Genomic DNA, 13499 nt, shown 5'->3' with positions numbered 1-13499 from the left:
CAACACATGGTACCTTTGAATACACATGTATGATGTATCTTAACACATTTGCCTCATTTTATCCTACCTAAATTCCAAACACGATAAAACTACATTTGAATCGTTTATCATTTCATGAATCTAAGTACAACTGTAGTATTGGCTAAAGTTATATGCTAGAACAAAAATTTGACAACGCACGTGTATTGAGTCACTTTAGTTACATGAATTCACTAAGTCATCTAGGTATCCTTGATGCCAATATTATACATTCATTTATGCATGCATAATTACAAATAAAATGCATAAAAAATAATAAAAGTCAAGCTTAAATAGGTAAAACCCTGGGCCCTCAAGCAGGAACCGGTCTGAAAACACTCTAAATCGGTCTAAAACAGTCACGAACCGGTCATCCAAAGGTCTGAACCGGTTTTGAACCTTATAAACCAGTGTTAAGTATGAACAAAAGTTCATAAAACCCTATAACCGTATGCCAAAATCCCTTTATCTTCTTATATTTATGAAAACAATGTCTTAGCATCTTAAAACCAATGAGAAACCTGAAGGAACCAGTCAAAAATGGCTCTGAACCGGTCCCAAAAAGGGTCAAATCATTCATAGATCCGGTTCAGTCCAAATAGTACCTGGACCCTTACTAGATCCGGGTTTGACCCAATACTAACTGGATCCGGGTTTGACCTGGCATGAGCCGGATTCGGGTTTGACCCGGTATGATTTGGATTCAGGTCTGACTATATGAACCTGATCTGAGTCTGACCTGGTATTAACCGGATTCAGTATAAACATAATCCGGTTCGGACCCAGTCTTTCTAGATCAAATCCATACCTAGACCCGATCCGGTTCCACCGATAAAAAGCAAAAAACAGAAACCCGAGGGTTTCTATTTACAAAATCGGTGAAACTGAAAGGGGGGTTTTGCCATCCGGTCTGCCGACGACTGATGTCACTTGCCGACGACCGACGTCTCTTATCGGCGACCCACGTCACCTATCAGTGACCCTCATGGAGCCCAGTTGGTGATGCTCTTTCGGCAATGCCTGTCGCCCGACACAGCCCCACGGCTGAAAGGAACAACGCAGCGGAGTGCCCCAGATGTCATACGTCACCGAATGTTGCATGTCGTCGGACGACCCTTGACATCGGTGAATCGGCCGTCGAAAGCGGCCATTTCTCGGCGACACATCCTCATGACAACCCCCACTGCCCGACGACAGAGGAAAGTAGCATAAAGGAGGGGTTTTTTAAACCCCTTTCTGGAGGCTGGCAAAAGATGCCGACATTGAAATGCGGCGACCCCGACGACGGCTAATCACCCTGCAGCCCGATGGCCACAGGTAAATCTGAACTTTTTGTGGGTTTTTTTTTACTCTGTCGCCCCACAATGATAGTCGTTGTCTACCGGCGACACCATGTCGCCCTACGACAACCTGCTGTCGACTGTCAGCAACCAACGTCACCCCACGACGACTCTGCTTTGTCAAAAAATACTGTCGCCCCATGGCGACAGTCACCGAAAAAATGCCAACGAGCCCGCACAACGAAAAAGCATGGCGTGGGCCCATAACCCAATGTTGGGTTTCCCCTTTGCTGCAACGCATAACAAAACTAGAGTGAAGGCGTAAGCGTACCTGAGGCAGCCATTGAAAAATCAGATGATGGATAGTGGTTGACTCCAGTGGCTGAAACAGGGTGAGCTTTGCTCCTCAGCCGGACTGTAGCCCTCCAATGAGCGCAGGCTCCTTCAGCAGTCGGTGAGCAGGATCCCTCTTTAGTCAAAAAACTCAGAAAACATAATTTTTTTCCTTAACCCTTTTCTATGTTTTTCTCTTCATCTTGATGCTTGGGTTGCTCATTGATACCCAGCTTTATGACTGCGGCATGGGATCTTAGCGTAACCGTTCCCTCCTTGATTTTCCATATGTTTATCTGAAGGAACACTAAAAAGGGAAGGTTACCAAAAACGTGGGTAACTGCCACACATCGTGGCTTATCCCAAAAAGCAATTCAAGCCTCTTCTCGCAGCAATGCACCAGTCTACGATTCTTCACACCATTCTCATGAGAGGGCCTGGGTGTGTTGTTCTTATTCAGTTTCTCTGAGAATGCTTGAATAGATTGTCACATGTTTTGGAGAGTAACCTCCAAGCTATCAAACCTTCAGTTAAGGGTGGAGTAGGTGTTGTCAATGGACTTGTGCAGTCGGTCATGCTACTCTTGCCCACCTCCATGATATGGTTCAGTCAAGACTAGGGATGGGTTCACCAACATGAAACAGGTCGGTTATAGTGGTCATTAGCAGAAACAAGTTATAACTGTAGGTTCAGTCTGGACACAGTCTTGCAACAGGTTTTGGTGCAGATTTTTTTTTTTCTCAAGCTATAGGAAACCAAAAATTCTAAGGTTTGGTCAGTAGGTGATTGACAAACTAAAGGATTCTCAGGCCAAATCTCATGAGTAAATTCCAAAGGAATTGTGAGATTTGAATTTTTGAATGAAAAGGATTTTCTTGGTATGAACAGGATCATGATAATGTAATAGCAGAAAACAGGTTTCACCCAAAAAATGTTATGTCCCAAGAAAAAGATCCACAAATCCTAAATTTTTGACCAGGTCTAGATAACACCTTGATGCAAGCACGGTCAACATTTCAAGGAAAAAAATTCTAAAAGGTGTAGGTCGGATGAATTTCTGAAGAAGTCGGTTTCAGGTGGTCTGGACAGGTTTAGGTTAAGGCAAGGTTAGCAAACAGGGTTCACTACAGGAATTTTAATTCTCAGCAAAGGAGTCTAAAAATTCTGAAAATCGGTCCTAATGTAGGTAACACATGGGTTAAGGTGTATACAGAATTTCAGAGTGAAACATTAGATGGTTAGGAAACTACGATTTTTTAAAGTAGGACCCACATTCAGGCTTGGTCTGACAATATTCGGACCACTCAACTGAGTATACCTAATCACCAACAACAACACTCCTCGGTAGGGAAAATCAATCCAGCAACATCACCAACAACAACTCAACGTAGCAAATTCATCCATGAACAAAAACAGTTCAATTGGGTATACCTGAACTTGCAGTGCATGGGTGAACCTGCTCAAATTTTATGCTAATCGAGGTTGACGCTGCATAAATCCCCTCGTGCAATTCCATGGAGCGAGAACCATTCTTTCTAATACCAGTTAATGTGTGTTTTGGGCCTATGAGTTCTATTGGTTCGAACACGGGAAGGGTTAAGTCTAAATTGGGTCAACTCGGGTAGACAAGGTGGTTGGGTATAGACAGGTTCTGGGAGAAAAATCAGTTCTCCCAATTGGCGCAACAAAAAAATACTAAATTTTAAGGGATGATTTCAGACATCTTAAGGTAGGTTCAGTTCAAAATTCAAAGTCAGAGGACATGAGAACAAGGAGATAAGGATTTTTAAAGTAGCTGAAAAAATCAGGAGAGGACAGGGTCAACTAGGGGTGGCAATTTCTGACACGACCCGCCAACCCGACCCGCCAACCCACCTCTTAGGCGGGTTCGGGTTGGGCTTAAGCCAACCCGTTTAATAAACGGGTCGACCCGCATAACCCGTTTATTAAACAGGTCGGGTTCGGGTTGGGGGTGTGCCAACCCGCCAACCCGGCTGACCCGTTTAATAAACGGGTTAGGCGGGTGGGTCAACCCGCCAACCCGTCTGCCAACCCGACCCGCCAACCTGCCTACCTGCCAACCCGATCCGTCAACCCGTCAACCCGACCCGCCAACCTGACCCGCGAACCTGAAAACCCGTTTACCCGACCCAACCCATTTATTTAATGGGTTGGCGGGTCGTGTCGGATTACCCGTTTATTAAACGGGTCGGGTTCGTGTTTGCCACAGCTGACCCGTTTAATAAACGGGTCGGGTTCGGGTTGAGGTATGCTGACCCGCCAACCCGCCAACCCGACCCGATTGCCACCCCTAGGGTCAACCTGGTTAAGGTTCAGGCAGTCTGGGTTATAAAATTTGACTCATCACACTGGGGACAGAGTCTTGGTTGGACCTTGGGCAGCACCCGAAGATCAAGGAAGCATCACACGACCTATAGGAGGTCAAGTAACCAGAGGGAGAGAGGAAGAGAAGGGTGAGCCTTAGAGAGAGGAATTCTAATGAACAAAAGAGAATACAGGATCTTTTATAGGCATATGAGACCCTCATTAAACCCATAAGCAAATTTCATAAAATATTAAAAATGTCTTAATTCTAAACATTCTCTACTCTTAGGTCTTCCAGAAATAACCTATGCTTAGTTTAGCTTTTTCTACTTGAGTCCAAAAATATAGCCTGGGCTTAGTCTAGCTTTGCCCAAAAATAGGGGTGGGTGGGCCCCACCAGCCAGTTGTTTTTATTGAATGTGTTATGTATCAACCCAATCCGTATAATAGATTCAGGCAGAAGCTTAATCATTCTGATTCAAAGATGTAGAACCAAAACAATCCGCATATATGCATTCATGAGGCAACTAACTTATTAATAAAACTGGTTTTTCACCCTTTATTTAGCAGAAAAGTTCACTCCACGATTAACACGATTTTATTGAAAAAGTTCACAACATGATTAACACAATTTCATTCCTTATGTTTGCTCTTCACAGGACTGAGCTAACAGAAAATCCTATTTTACTTGCAACATGTTTCGCAGCCAGGACTCCAAGAACAAAAAGTCTCAGTGATCCTATTTTACTTGCAACATAGCTGCTAGATGGTCGCGCATGCGCAGCAAGCTGTGCTTAAGTCCAAGCTCTTAAAAAGTCTCAATGATTTGAGAGAAAATGGCCTTGAAATCTTCTGTAGGTGTGCCAGCACCCTCAGGCTTTGATGCCAGGTCGAATGCCCTGTTCCTTGCCTCAGGGTGCAGCAGTGCCTGCAGACATGAAAAGAAAGCAATTTTCAGGGCAACCTGCAGCAAATTAACATGCATGTGCATCTGTGCACCACAACTACTAACATACCTGAATGCAAACCTCTGCTACATCAGCCCTGGGAACTGTATTTGTTTCTGATTCAAAAAGTACATCACCATGTCCAAACAGCAACTCCCGTCGACCGCCTTCTTCGTCCACCAACCATCCAGCTCTTGAACACAGAGGACAAATAGCAAATAAGAATGAAGATGAGAAGAAAATTGAGTTGGCAGATGGCTAAGATTCTTTAAACCTTGTAATCCTATAAAAATGTACACGTGATTTGATCCAGAACCCTTTGTAGATTGTGATCATTTAGTCTAACCATGCTGTCTCTGTGCATGTGCATCAAACATGCAAACATACGAACTTGAGTGTTCCCTACTTTCAATAATTGATGGCATCCGGATTTCTGTGGAGGTACTAGTTATTGAATATAGGGCTATGAATATTAGGGTGTCAATGGGTCGGAACTGGTTCAGACCCAGGTAGGTCCAGACAGCGTCCAATCAGGTCTGCCATACACAAAACCATACGAGGGTCCTATAAGAATTACATGAAGCAGACCCGGTCTATAACTGGTAAAATAATATTTTTTTATTTTTTTACATTGAAAAATCACAAGTTTTAATCGGAACTTGGATCGGGCTCGGTCCGGTATGAAATTTGACAAACCATACCCACCTCCATATACTAATTGGACCCTTCGAATCCAACCTGGACTCTAATCGGGCTTCCTTTTTTTATCACCAAACCCTGACCCTATAGGGTTTGGTATGGGTTGGGTCCAAGTCAAACCTGACCCATTGACCCCTTTATGGTGACATGATTGTGATGCACATACTTTGCCTTAGGTTGATTGCTTTAAATTGACCGGTAAGGTCATGCGTTCAAAGAACATGAATGAGCACAAAGGAGAAGGGAACTTATTATTTAAGCATTCAATACATAAGCTTGATAAGATTTGAGAAGTAGAGCTGGTAAACGAGCCAAACAAGCTGAGCATTCAAGCACTGACCAAATTTTGCAGGCTGAGGCTTAGGGCTGAGAAATGAGATGAGCCGCCTGTGTTGGGCTCGTAAATAAGAGCTTGTTCAAACTTGTAAGCCGAACATGAACAATACTGCTCGGGTTGGCTCAGCTTGTATAAGCTCATTGAGTAGTAACAAATATATTTTAAGACATTTTACATCACAAGAACCGCAGATACAAGTCAGAGAGAAATTCAAGATCTTTATGGTCAATTAAAACAAATGATCACATTCTTTACTGAACCAAAGGATGCATAACACAAATGTAACAACAAATTTGGTAGGACATTCAGATTGTAACTCATTAAATACATTCACATCATAAGAAATCCTAGAAGGTACCTTATGAGTGTATATGGTACACCTGAGTTTGCCAAGTACTCCTCTGATTTACGCTTCCAAATCTGAAAGCACAAGACATTGTCAATTGACATTCAATTTCAGTCCCCTATAAAGTTCCAACAATTAATCTTGATGAGCAAAGAAGCATTTCAAGATGACATTACTAATATCCTGGACTTCTATCCAAAGAAAAACAACAACAACTAACCAGCAATTGAAAAATTGCCAAAGACCAATTAAACGGAAAGAAAAATACACAAGCACCAAGAGATAGACACGCCCATAATCAATTAACAAAACGTCATAAAGAGACTCCAAAAGAGTTTCTAACCAAAGCTAACTTACCAATACATTTCCATTGTCGATACTGTTCAAATAATGATTAGGATCTGTTCCACCCATGGACCCCACCAAAACAATGTGCTTTACTCCTGCTTTTTTAGCTGCATAAAAAACTCTTTAAGTAAATAAACATAAACCGCACTAATGCAATGCTAAAGGACCATTTGATTGGTAGAACTAAAAGCTTACTGCACAGAATAAAAAATAAGCATCATTCCACGATAATATAGAAATGTAAATTCAAAGATTGAAATTTTTTGTCCCATCCCATACAATGGGACTCCAATCACATAACCGAAACATAACATTTTGAGTTATTATAAGAGAGAAAAATACCAACCAGCATCAATCTGATTCTTCTGTCCCAACCAATCGACCTACAACCCCAAAGAGAAAAAATGTGATTACCATCATGCATTAAATGCTCCAAAAGCTGCCCACAAGGGCTCCGCCCATCTGGTGACTTGTGAATGTCACCAAAGTTGACGGGACGTCACAACTTCGAAACCCACGGGTGGCGTCCCTTACAGCAAGGTCGAAGCTCGAAAGGTTAAAGAAATACACATGTATGATGAGTTGTACAAAGTCCAGAATTACCTGTTCAGGATATGCCCCAACGTCAAAGTAGTAATCTGGCTGACCACCCTCGGTTTGATCAGACCCAGGCTTTATATGCGCCACTGCACCGGTGAGAATCACCAATGCATCAATACCTTCAAATGCTGGCAGGATGCTGTTGGGGTCCCTAACATCCCCAACAAACACATCGTCGCCACCTCCTATTTTCTTCTTACTCTCCTCTCTTCTAACCAAACCCCTTGCGACGAACTGATCGATCCTCTCCTTCAGTTTCTTATACGCAAATTGCCCTGAAATCCCACAAGGCACTCGTTCAAAATGAATCGTCCCACAGGGGAAAAGAGAGAAAAACGATAAATGGTGATCTGGGTTTCCTAGGAAAAAAGCTTTTACCAGTTGCACCGCCAGCTCCGGTGACCAAGACCGTCGGCAAGGCCATGGCTGAAACCGCGAAGCGTCTGAAACTGAAGCGCTTGGGGTCTTTCGGCGCTGTAACTGTGGAGAATCGCGTGGAGTTCACGACGTTAAATAAGGAAAGGGAAAGTGGGCGGAGGGACACGAACGGAGAAGTCATTCCACCGTCGGGTCGGTGTACGGGACACGAACGGAAGAGGCATTCCCACCGTCGGATCGGCGCGGATTTTAAAGGTGCGAAGAACACGTACGGAGGCATCCTGTTTATGTCATAAAGACATGTGGACACGGATGCATGACGCGACGTGAGAACACGATTTTTTTTTTAATTTTAAAGTAGTAAAAAATGTTTTCTGATGCTTTAATATTAAAAACAAAATTTTATTAAAATTATACCTACAATTAGAAACAGGGGTGTCAACGGGTCAGGTTAAACCGAACCCAACCCGGACCAAATCCTATAAAGTCCAAGTATAGTGATAAATAATAAGACCCGTTTAAAACCCAGGTCGGATTAATACATAGATCCGGGTATAGTTTATAAAATTTTATAACAGACTTGAGCCCAACCCGAGTTTCGATTAAGACCCATAAATTTTTAATGTAAAAATACAACAACAAACAACAACAACTACGCCTTCATCCCAAAACAATTGGGGTCAGCGATATGAACCAAAAAAGAAATTCATTTTGGGTCTTCCACATGAATCCTTTTCCTCCAATCATTTCTATCCAACGCCATGTCCTCGGTGAGGTTCAAAGCATTCATATCCTTTCCTATCATCTCCATCCAAGTCTTTCTAGGCCTACCCCGACCTTTTTTAACTAATATATTTTTAATGTAAAAATGATAAAAAAAATATTATTTTATAAGGTATGGTCCAAGTATGATTCATGTAGTTCTTATCGAGTTTAGGTATAGTTTCTTTTATAGTGGACCCAATTACACTGAGGCTGAGATTCAATACCATATCCGAAAATCGGCCTAATTATGGTTTTACCTAGGTCCGAACCAAACTTGAACTGTTGACACCCCTACTTACAAGAGTCACTAATAGGCATTTTCAACACTTTTTTTGCAAATCCATCCATGTGGAAGCCCATGGTAAGGTGAATTTGCTAAGAATCAATTTTTGGATCATGCATTTTCAATGAAAAAATGAGATTTTGAAATGCTTGAATATTTATGAAGATTATGTGCTATTGATTTTAAAACCTAATCAGATGATTAGAGATGATTTAAATTCAAGAGAAAAGAATGAACGGTTCACATTAGTTCTCATGTTTCCAGTTCGCATATCAAGACTATTAAAATATTAGTCATCCGTGTCCATGTCTGAGGGTGTCCACTCGTGTCATAGCATATGTGCTGTAGCATCCCACTGTCGGATCCGTATGGATTTTTATTTTTATTTTAAATCTCAAGACGCGATTTGCTCTGAATTCCGTTGTGAGCTGTCCTTATCTTCAGATTTGCCGAGTCTTATCCACCTTCTTCATCGCCTGTCTCGGGTAGGCGGATCGGTCTGTGATTGTGAGACGGATCTCACCCTTGACCATTAGTTGAGACTCTTACCGTTGACCGTTAGTTTTTTTTTTGGTCCCTTTTATTAGAAAGAACCATACCATTGACCGTTAGTTGGAGAAGAGTCATTGTTAGGACTCTCAATAAAATATAGTTTTAGGTGCTTTATGTTATATGTGTTTGTCATTGCTTATTTATGAAGAAGAAAACTAAATTGATTTGATGTAAAAGTTGGGGTGGACTAATCGTTTTGTGAATGTGAGACTGCTCTTACCATTGACCATTAGTTTTTTTTTTTTTTCAGTTGAATAAGCTAGGGGAAGGGCCCCTTCCTTTATTAGAGAGAACCAGAGGTGGAGCCAGAAATTTAAATTAGGATGGATACAACTGTACAGTAAAAAGAAAAAGAAAATAATTATTAATAAATTATAATAAAATTTGTTTTAAAAATAAATAAATATTTTAAAATGTACTTTTTACAATTGACATCATCAATTTTTTATATTTGTCAAATAATTTATAATTGATTCATTGTTAATTGTAAAAGAAATAGCAATTGATAAAAATTATAGATCTCTCATCTATGCTAATTGATATAAAAATAAAAAAATAAAATGCTTAATATTCTGACAAAAATCAATGATTCATTATTCATGGATTCATACTTAATGCTTATTGAGAAAGAAAAACAAATAAAAACCATAAAACTGTAATTAAAAGTTGATAAAAATAAAAAAATCAAAATCAAAATCTCAATTCGTACAAGCATAATAAATTATGCATTTTATGCTAATTGATAAAACTCTAATATTCTACTAAAAAATTATTTATTATCCATGAATACATGTCTAATGGTAGTTTTAAAAAATAAAAAACCCTAAAACTATAACCAAACATTTATGTTATTGTGACAAAAAAATTAAATCAAAACTTGTTAACAAAATATTTTTGAACAGGGAAAGATTTGATTTACCCAAATTTATTAAAATACTTTCTGAAATTGTGGGGACACCATATATATAAGAGCCTCGATCGTCATTCGCCTAATGGGAAGGTAGGATCTAGGCAAGTTCTCTAATCTTCGTACACCGACTTGCACCGTTGAGACACTTGAATATGCAATGAAGATCAAAAGTGTATAACAGTTCTTTGAAATAATAAAACCTAAAATATAAGAATGGATTATCTGAAAATCACCTTTTTCGAGCTTGAGGACCGCTAAGATTTTAAGTTCTTTCTTCATTCTTGTGACACTTCTGCGTAGGGATGAAAATGGTTACAGCTTCGGCATGACTTCGTCGCAAGTAGGCTAATTCAATAGTATGAAGAGGCTAGGGCTTGTTCTCTCTAGGATCAAAGCTTAGGCGAAGAAATTCCAAATGATCAGATTATAGGGGTGAGACCCTACTTATAGTTTTCCGAGTGAGATATGGATCACTGAGTATTTTTTGGTTTGGATCCAATCCAAATAAATCAGAGTCTATCCCTAATAAGGATAGGACTCACCCAGAAGAGTCATTCTTCTTGGAAGTTCTATCCTAGAAGAGTCCTCCCTCTTGAAAATTGTGCAGGAGGGTGAGGAGGTTGAAATTAGACAGAATGATGATAAGCCAAATGACTTATCCTCTATCCAAGCTGTGGGATGGCAAAGCTGTCTGGCCGTCCCTAGTCTGGGATGATGAAACAAACCACTATCCCAAAGGTAGAAGGGCTAGACCAGCCGCCATCCCAAGATGGGACAGTGCCAGGTGTCACCATCCCTGGGTGCGAGCGAAGACAAAGTGGGTCATCCTCGACTAGGACGACTGATGTAAGTTTTATGAAATGAATTTTTAAAGATATATTTTTAGTAAAAATGATTTATGAAAGCCATACACCAAATAATAAAAACCGGCTCACACTAGGGTGAGATCCAGGTCGAACTTAGGGAATGAGAGAAGAAACTTTGTATTCCACAAAATGACAAGCTTTATTGCATTTTAAAAATAAATAAGTAAAAGTAACTAGCTATTACAATGAATTACCCTCGTGCAGAGGGCTTAAAAGAATAATAAATGACTTTATTACAAACCCAAATTAATAAAATAAATAAACCTAAATCTAAAAGAAAAGAAAAAGGGATCTTCAGTTGCTTGAGCTCTAGTCCCTTTGATCTTCACTGCTTCCCTTTTTGACCAACAGGCTTATAAGAGCTACTAGTATTTTATTCTTAGGGCTCTTTGAGGGGCCTTTTTAGGAACCTTTAAGGGACCTCAAAGGACACTTTAAGGGTACTTTTGAGAGCCCATCGTACACACCACCGCTTTCCTGCAAAATAAAAAGACAAAACGAGCAGAACAAAGCAAAGAAACTATACAAAAAATCTAATATTTTAAACAAGAAAAATAAGAAACTAATCTAACACACTATAACAAACTTGTAACAAATAACTAACATGTAACAACTAAGAAACTAACATATAACAAATAACTAACTAAATAACAAACTATGTAACAAACTAACTAACTAAATAACAAGAAAGAAACTAACAAACTAACTAATCTTAGAATGAATTAAAACAAACCAATAATTCTAAAACAATAAAAAAACATGAATCTAACTTAATTAAACTAAGGCTTAATGAAATCTCATTGAATATGCAATAAGCTAAATCAACTTTTAACTACTAAAATAAAAAAACTGTGAGATCAAAACTAATTAAATCTAACGATTAACCAAAACCTAACCAACTATTAAAGACTCTAAAGTAACTTCTAACTAATTAAATATGGACACACTTTGATTCAAAACCGAACTAAACAAACAACATGGAATAAGTAAATTTAATCTAACAAATTAAACTGGTGTAACAATTAACAAATGCAAGAAAGAAAAGAAAGACTAACTACTAAGAAAATTAAACATGTACTAGGCTATACCGAATTACTAACTAGCTAACCAATTGCTAAAAAATAAAATATGAAACATAATCTAATCTACAATAAAAGAATAAGTAAACAATCTATTGATGCAGAGCATCCAAAGATTCAAAGTTCAGAAGCAGAATTAGATCCCAATCCAACTCTCCAGACCCGATCCGGGCATTGCTATCCAAGGCGATCCACATGCTTGCAGGATGTCTCTTGTCCTAGTGGATCTGCAGTTTAGTCGATGCTCGTCGTGCTCCTTCACTAGATGCTTCGATTCCATTGCGTCTTCATGGAATCATATTTTTGGATATTTTGTCTGCAGTTCTTATTTCATGTAATCTTTTATTTTTATTTTTTTTAGGAGCCGGATTCTACGGATCCGGATAGTTCTGGTGCCCTGTAGGATTTTTTTATGGCACTAAAGGGTGTATGGGGAATGAGGGTAGTTTTTGTTTTTTTTAATTGCATTATTTCTAATGCATTTTTTTGCAAGATCCAGTTTGTTGCATGTTTTGGATCTGGATCACGATCATTTTTTAAGAGGCACTAGTTGGCGCCACTTGGTATGAACCAATATAGCCTTCATTCAAATCCATCCTTGATTATTCCAAGTCAATATGGTTGTTGGACCTCTTAATGGTCCTTAGCCAAAATTAGCCTAGTCAATTTTGAATTTTGAAGCTTGGCTTAGGAAGGCCATTCCATCTTTATGGTGGCTCTTCCCCAAGTCCTTTATGAGGTGGAAGTCGACCAAGGCTGAGGAGGCTTCTTTGATCTATCAAAAATTTTTTTGGGTGGCTGGTTTTGAAAAACTTCCTTGGGTGAAAGAAGGTTCGAATCTCATTTGAGTGTGGAAGGTGATCTTTGAGAAGATCGACCTTGACGTTGCTGTGTAAGTATTTTAGTTCATGATTGCTGGTCTTCAAAGAGGGTTGTTCAAGCTACTGTTCGTGAATCTCAGTTTGATATTGGCTGCTTCCCTGCAACATCCCATTGTTATCATCTTCCGGATAAAATCGCCAGTTCATTTGTTATACTCCATTGTTATCTTCTACGTTTCTTGTTGACTGTTGTTTACAAGTTTCAAGTAGATCATTTGTTGTAGTTGGAATGAAAATTTTGAAGTATTTATGTCACTGAATAGTTCTGCTGCTCACAAGAAATTCCAGTTCATTGTGATATTACGTAACTCATTTTCTATCAAGAAATGAGATAACCTATACCGAGTTGTCTGAGATGACTCTGAAGAATCGATCATATCAGCCTCAATACTGGTCAGATTCTGACGTTCTTTAGCTTTTTGAAAAGCTAAGACATTCCTCTACAACTTTGTAGTTAAGACTATTGCGTGAATCATCTCTCTGTACCCTTGAAAAGTACTAAGAAGGTTTTAGAAGGATAAAGCTCAATTGTTCCCTGTCTGGTGCAGAACA

The 13499-nt window shown here is 39.5% G+C and overlaps 1 protein-coding gene across 1 annotated transcript; it reads right to left on the bottom strand.

Annotated features, from left to right (window-relative positions):
* Positions 1–4488: 4488 nt before the first annotated feature.
* On the bottom strand, positions 4489–7848 carry LOC149821350 (uncharacterized protein At5g02240-like). Its single transcript, XM_089983705.1, has 7 exons — positions 7612–7848; positions 7237–7508; positions 6980–7016; positions 6643–6740; positions 6298–6359; positions 4973–5096; positions 4489–4884 (listed from the first exon to the last, which is right to left on the bottom strand). The coding sequence occupies exons 1-7, from the start codon at positions 7790–7792 to the stop codon at positions 4765–4767; spliced, it is 894 nt and encodes a 297-aa protein (XP_089839831.1). The 5' UTR covers positions 7793–7848; the 3' UTR covers positions 4489–4764.
* Between the last annotated feature and the right edge of the window lie 5651 nt (positions 7849–13499).

The sequence above is a fragment of the Nuphar pumila genome, chromosome 12 (assembly GCF_984573655.1).
Source record: "Nuphar pumila chromosome 12, dmNupPumi1.hap1.1, whole genome shotgun sequence".
NCBI classification, from domain to species: Eukaryota; Viridiplantae; Streptophyta; class Magnoliopsida; order Nymphaeales; family Nymphaeaceae; genus Nuphar; species Nuphar pumila.
Note: the sequence above shows the minus strand (reverse complement) of the source record. Positions and strands in the feature narration are given on the sequence as shown.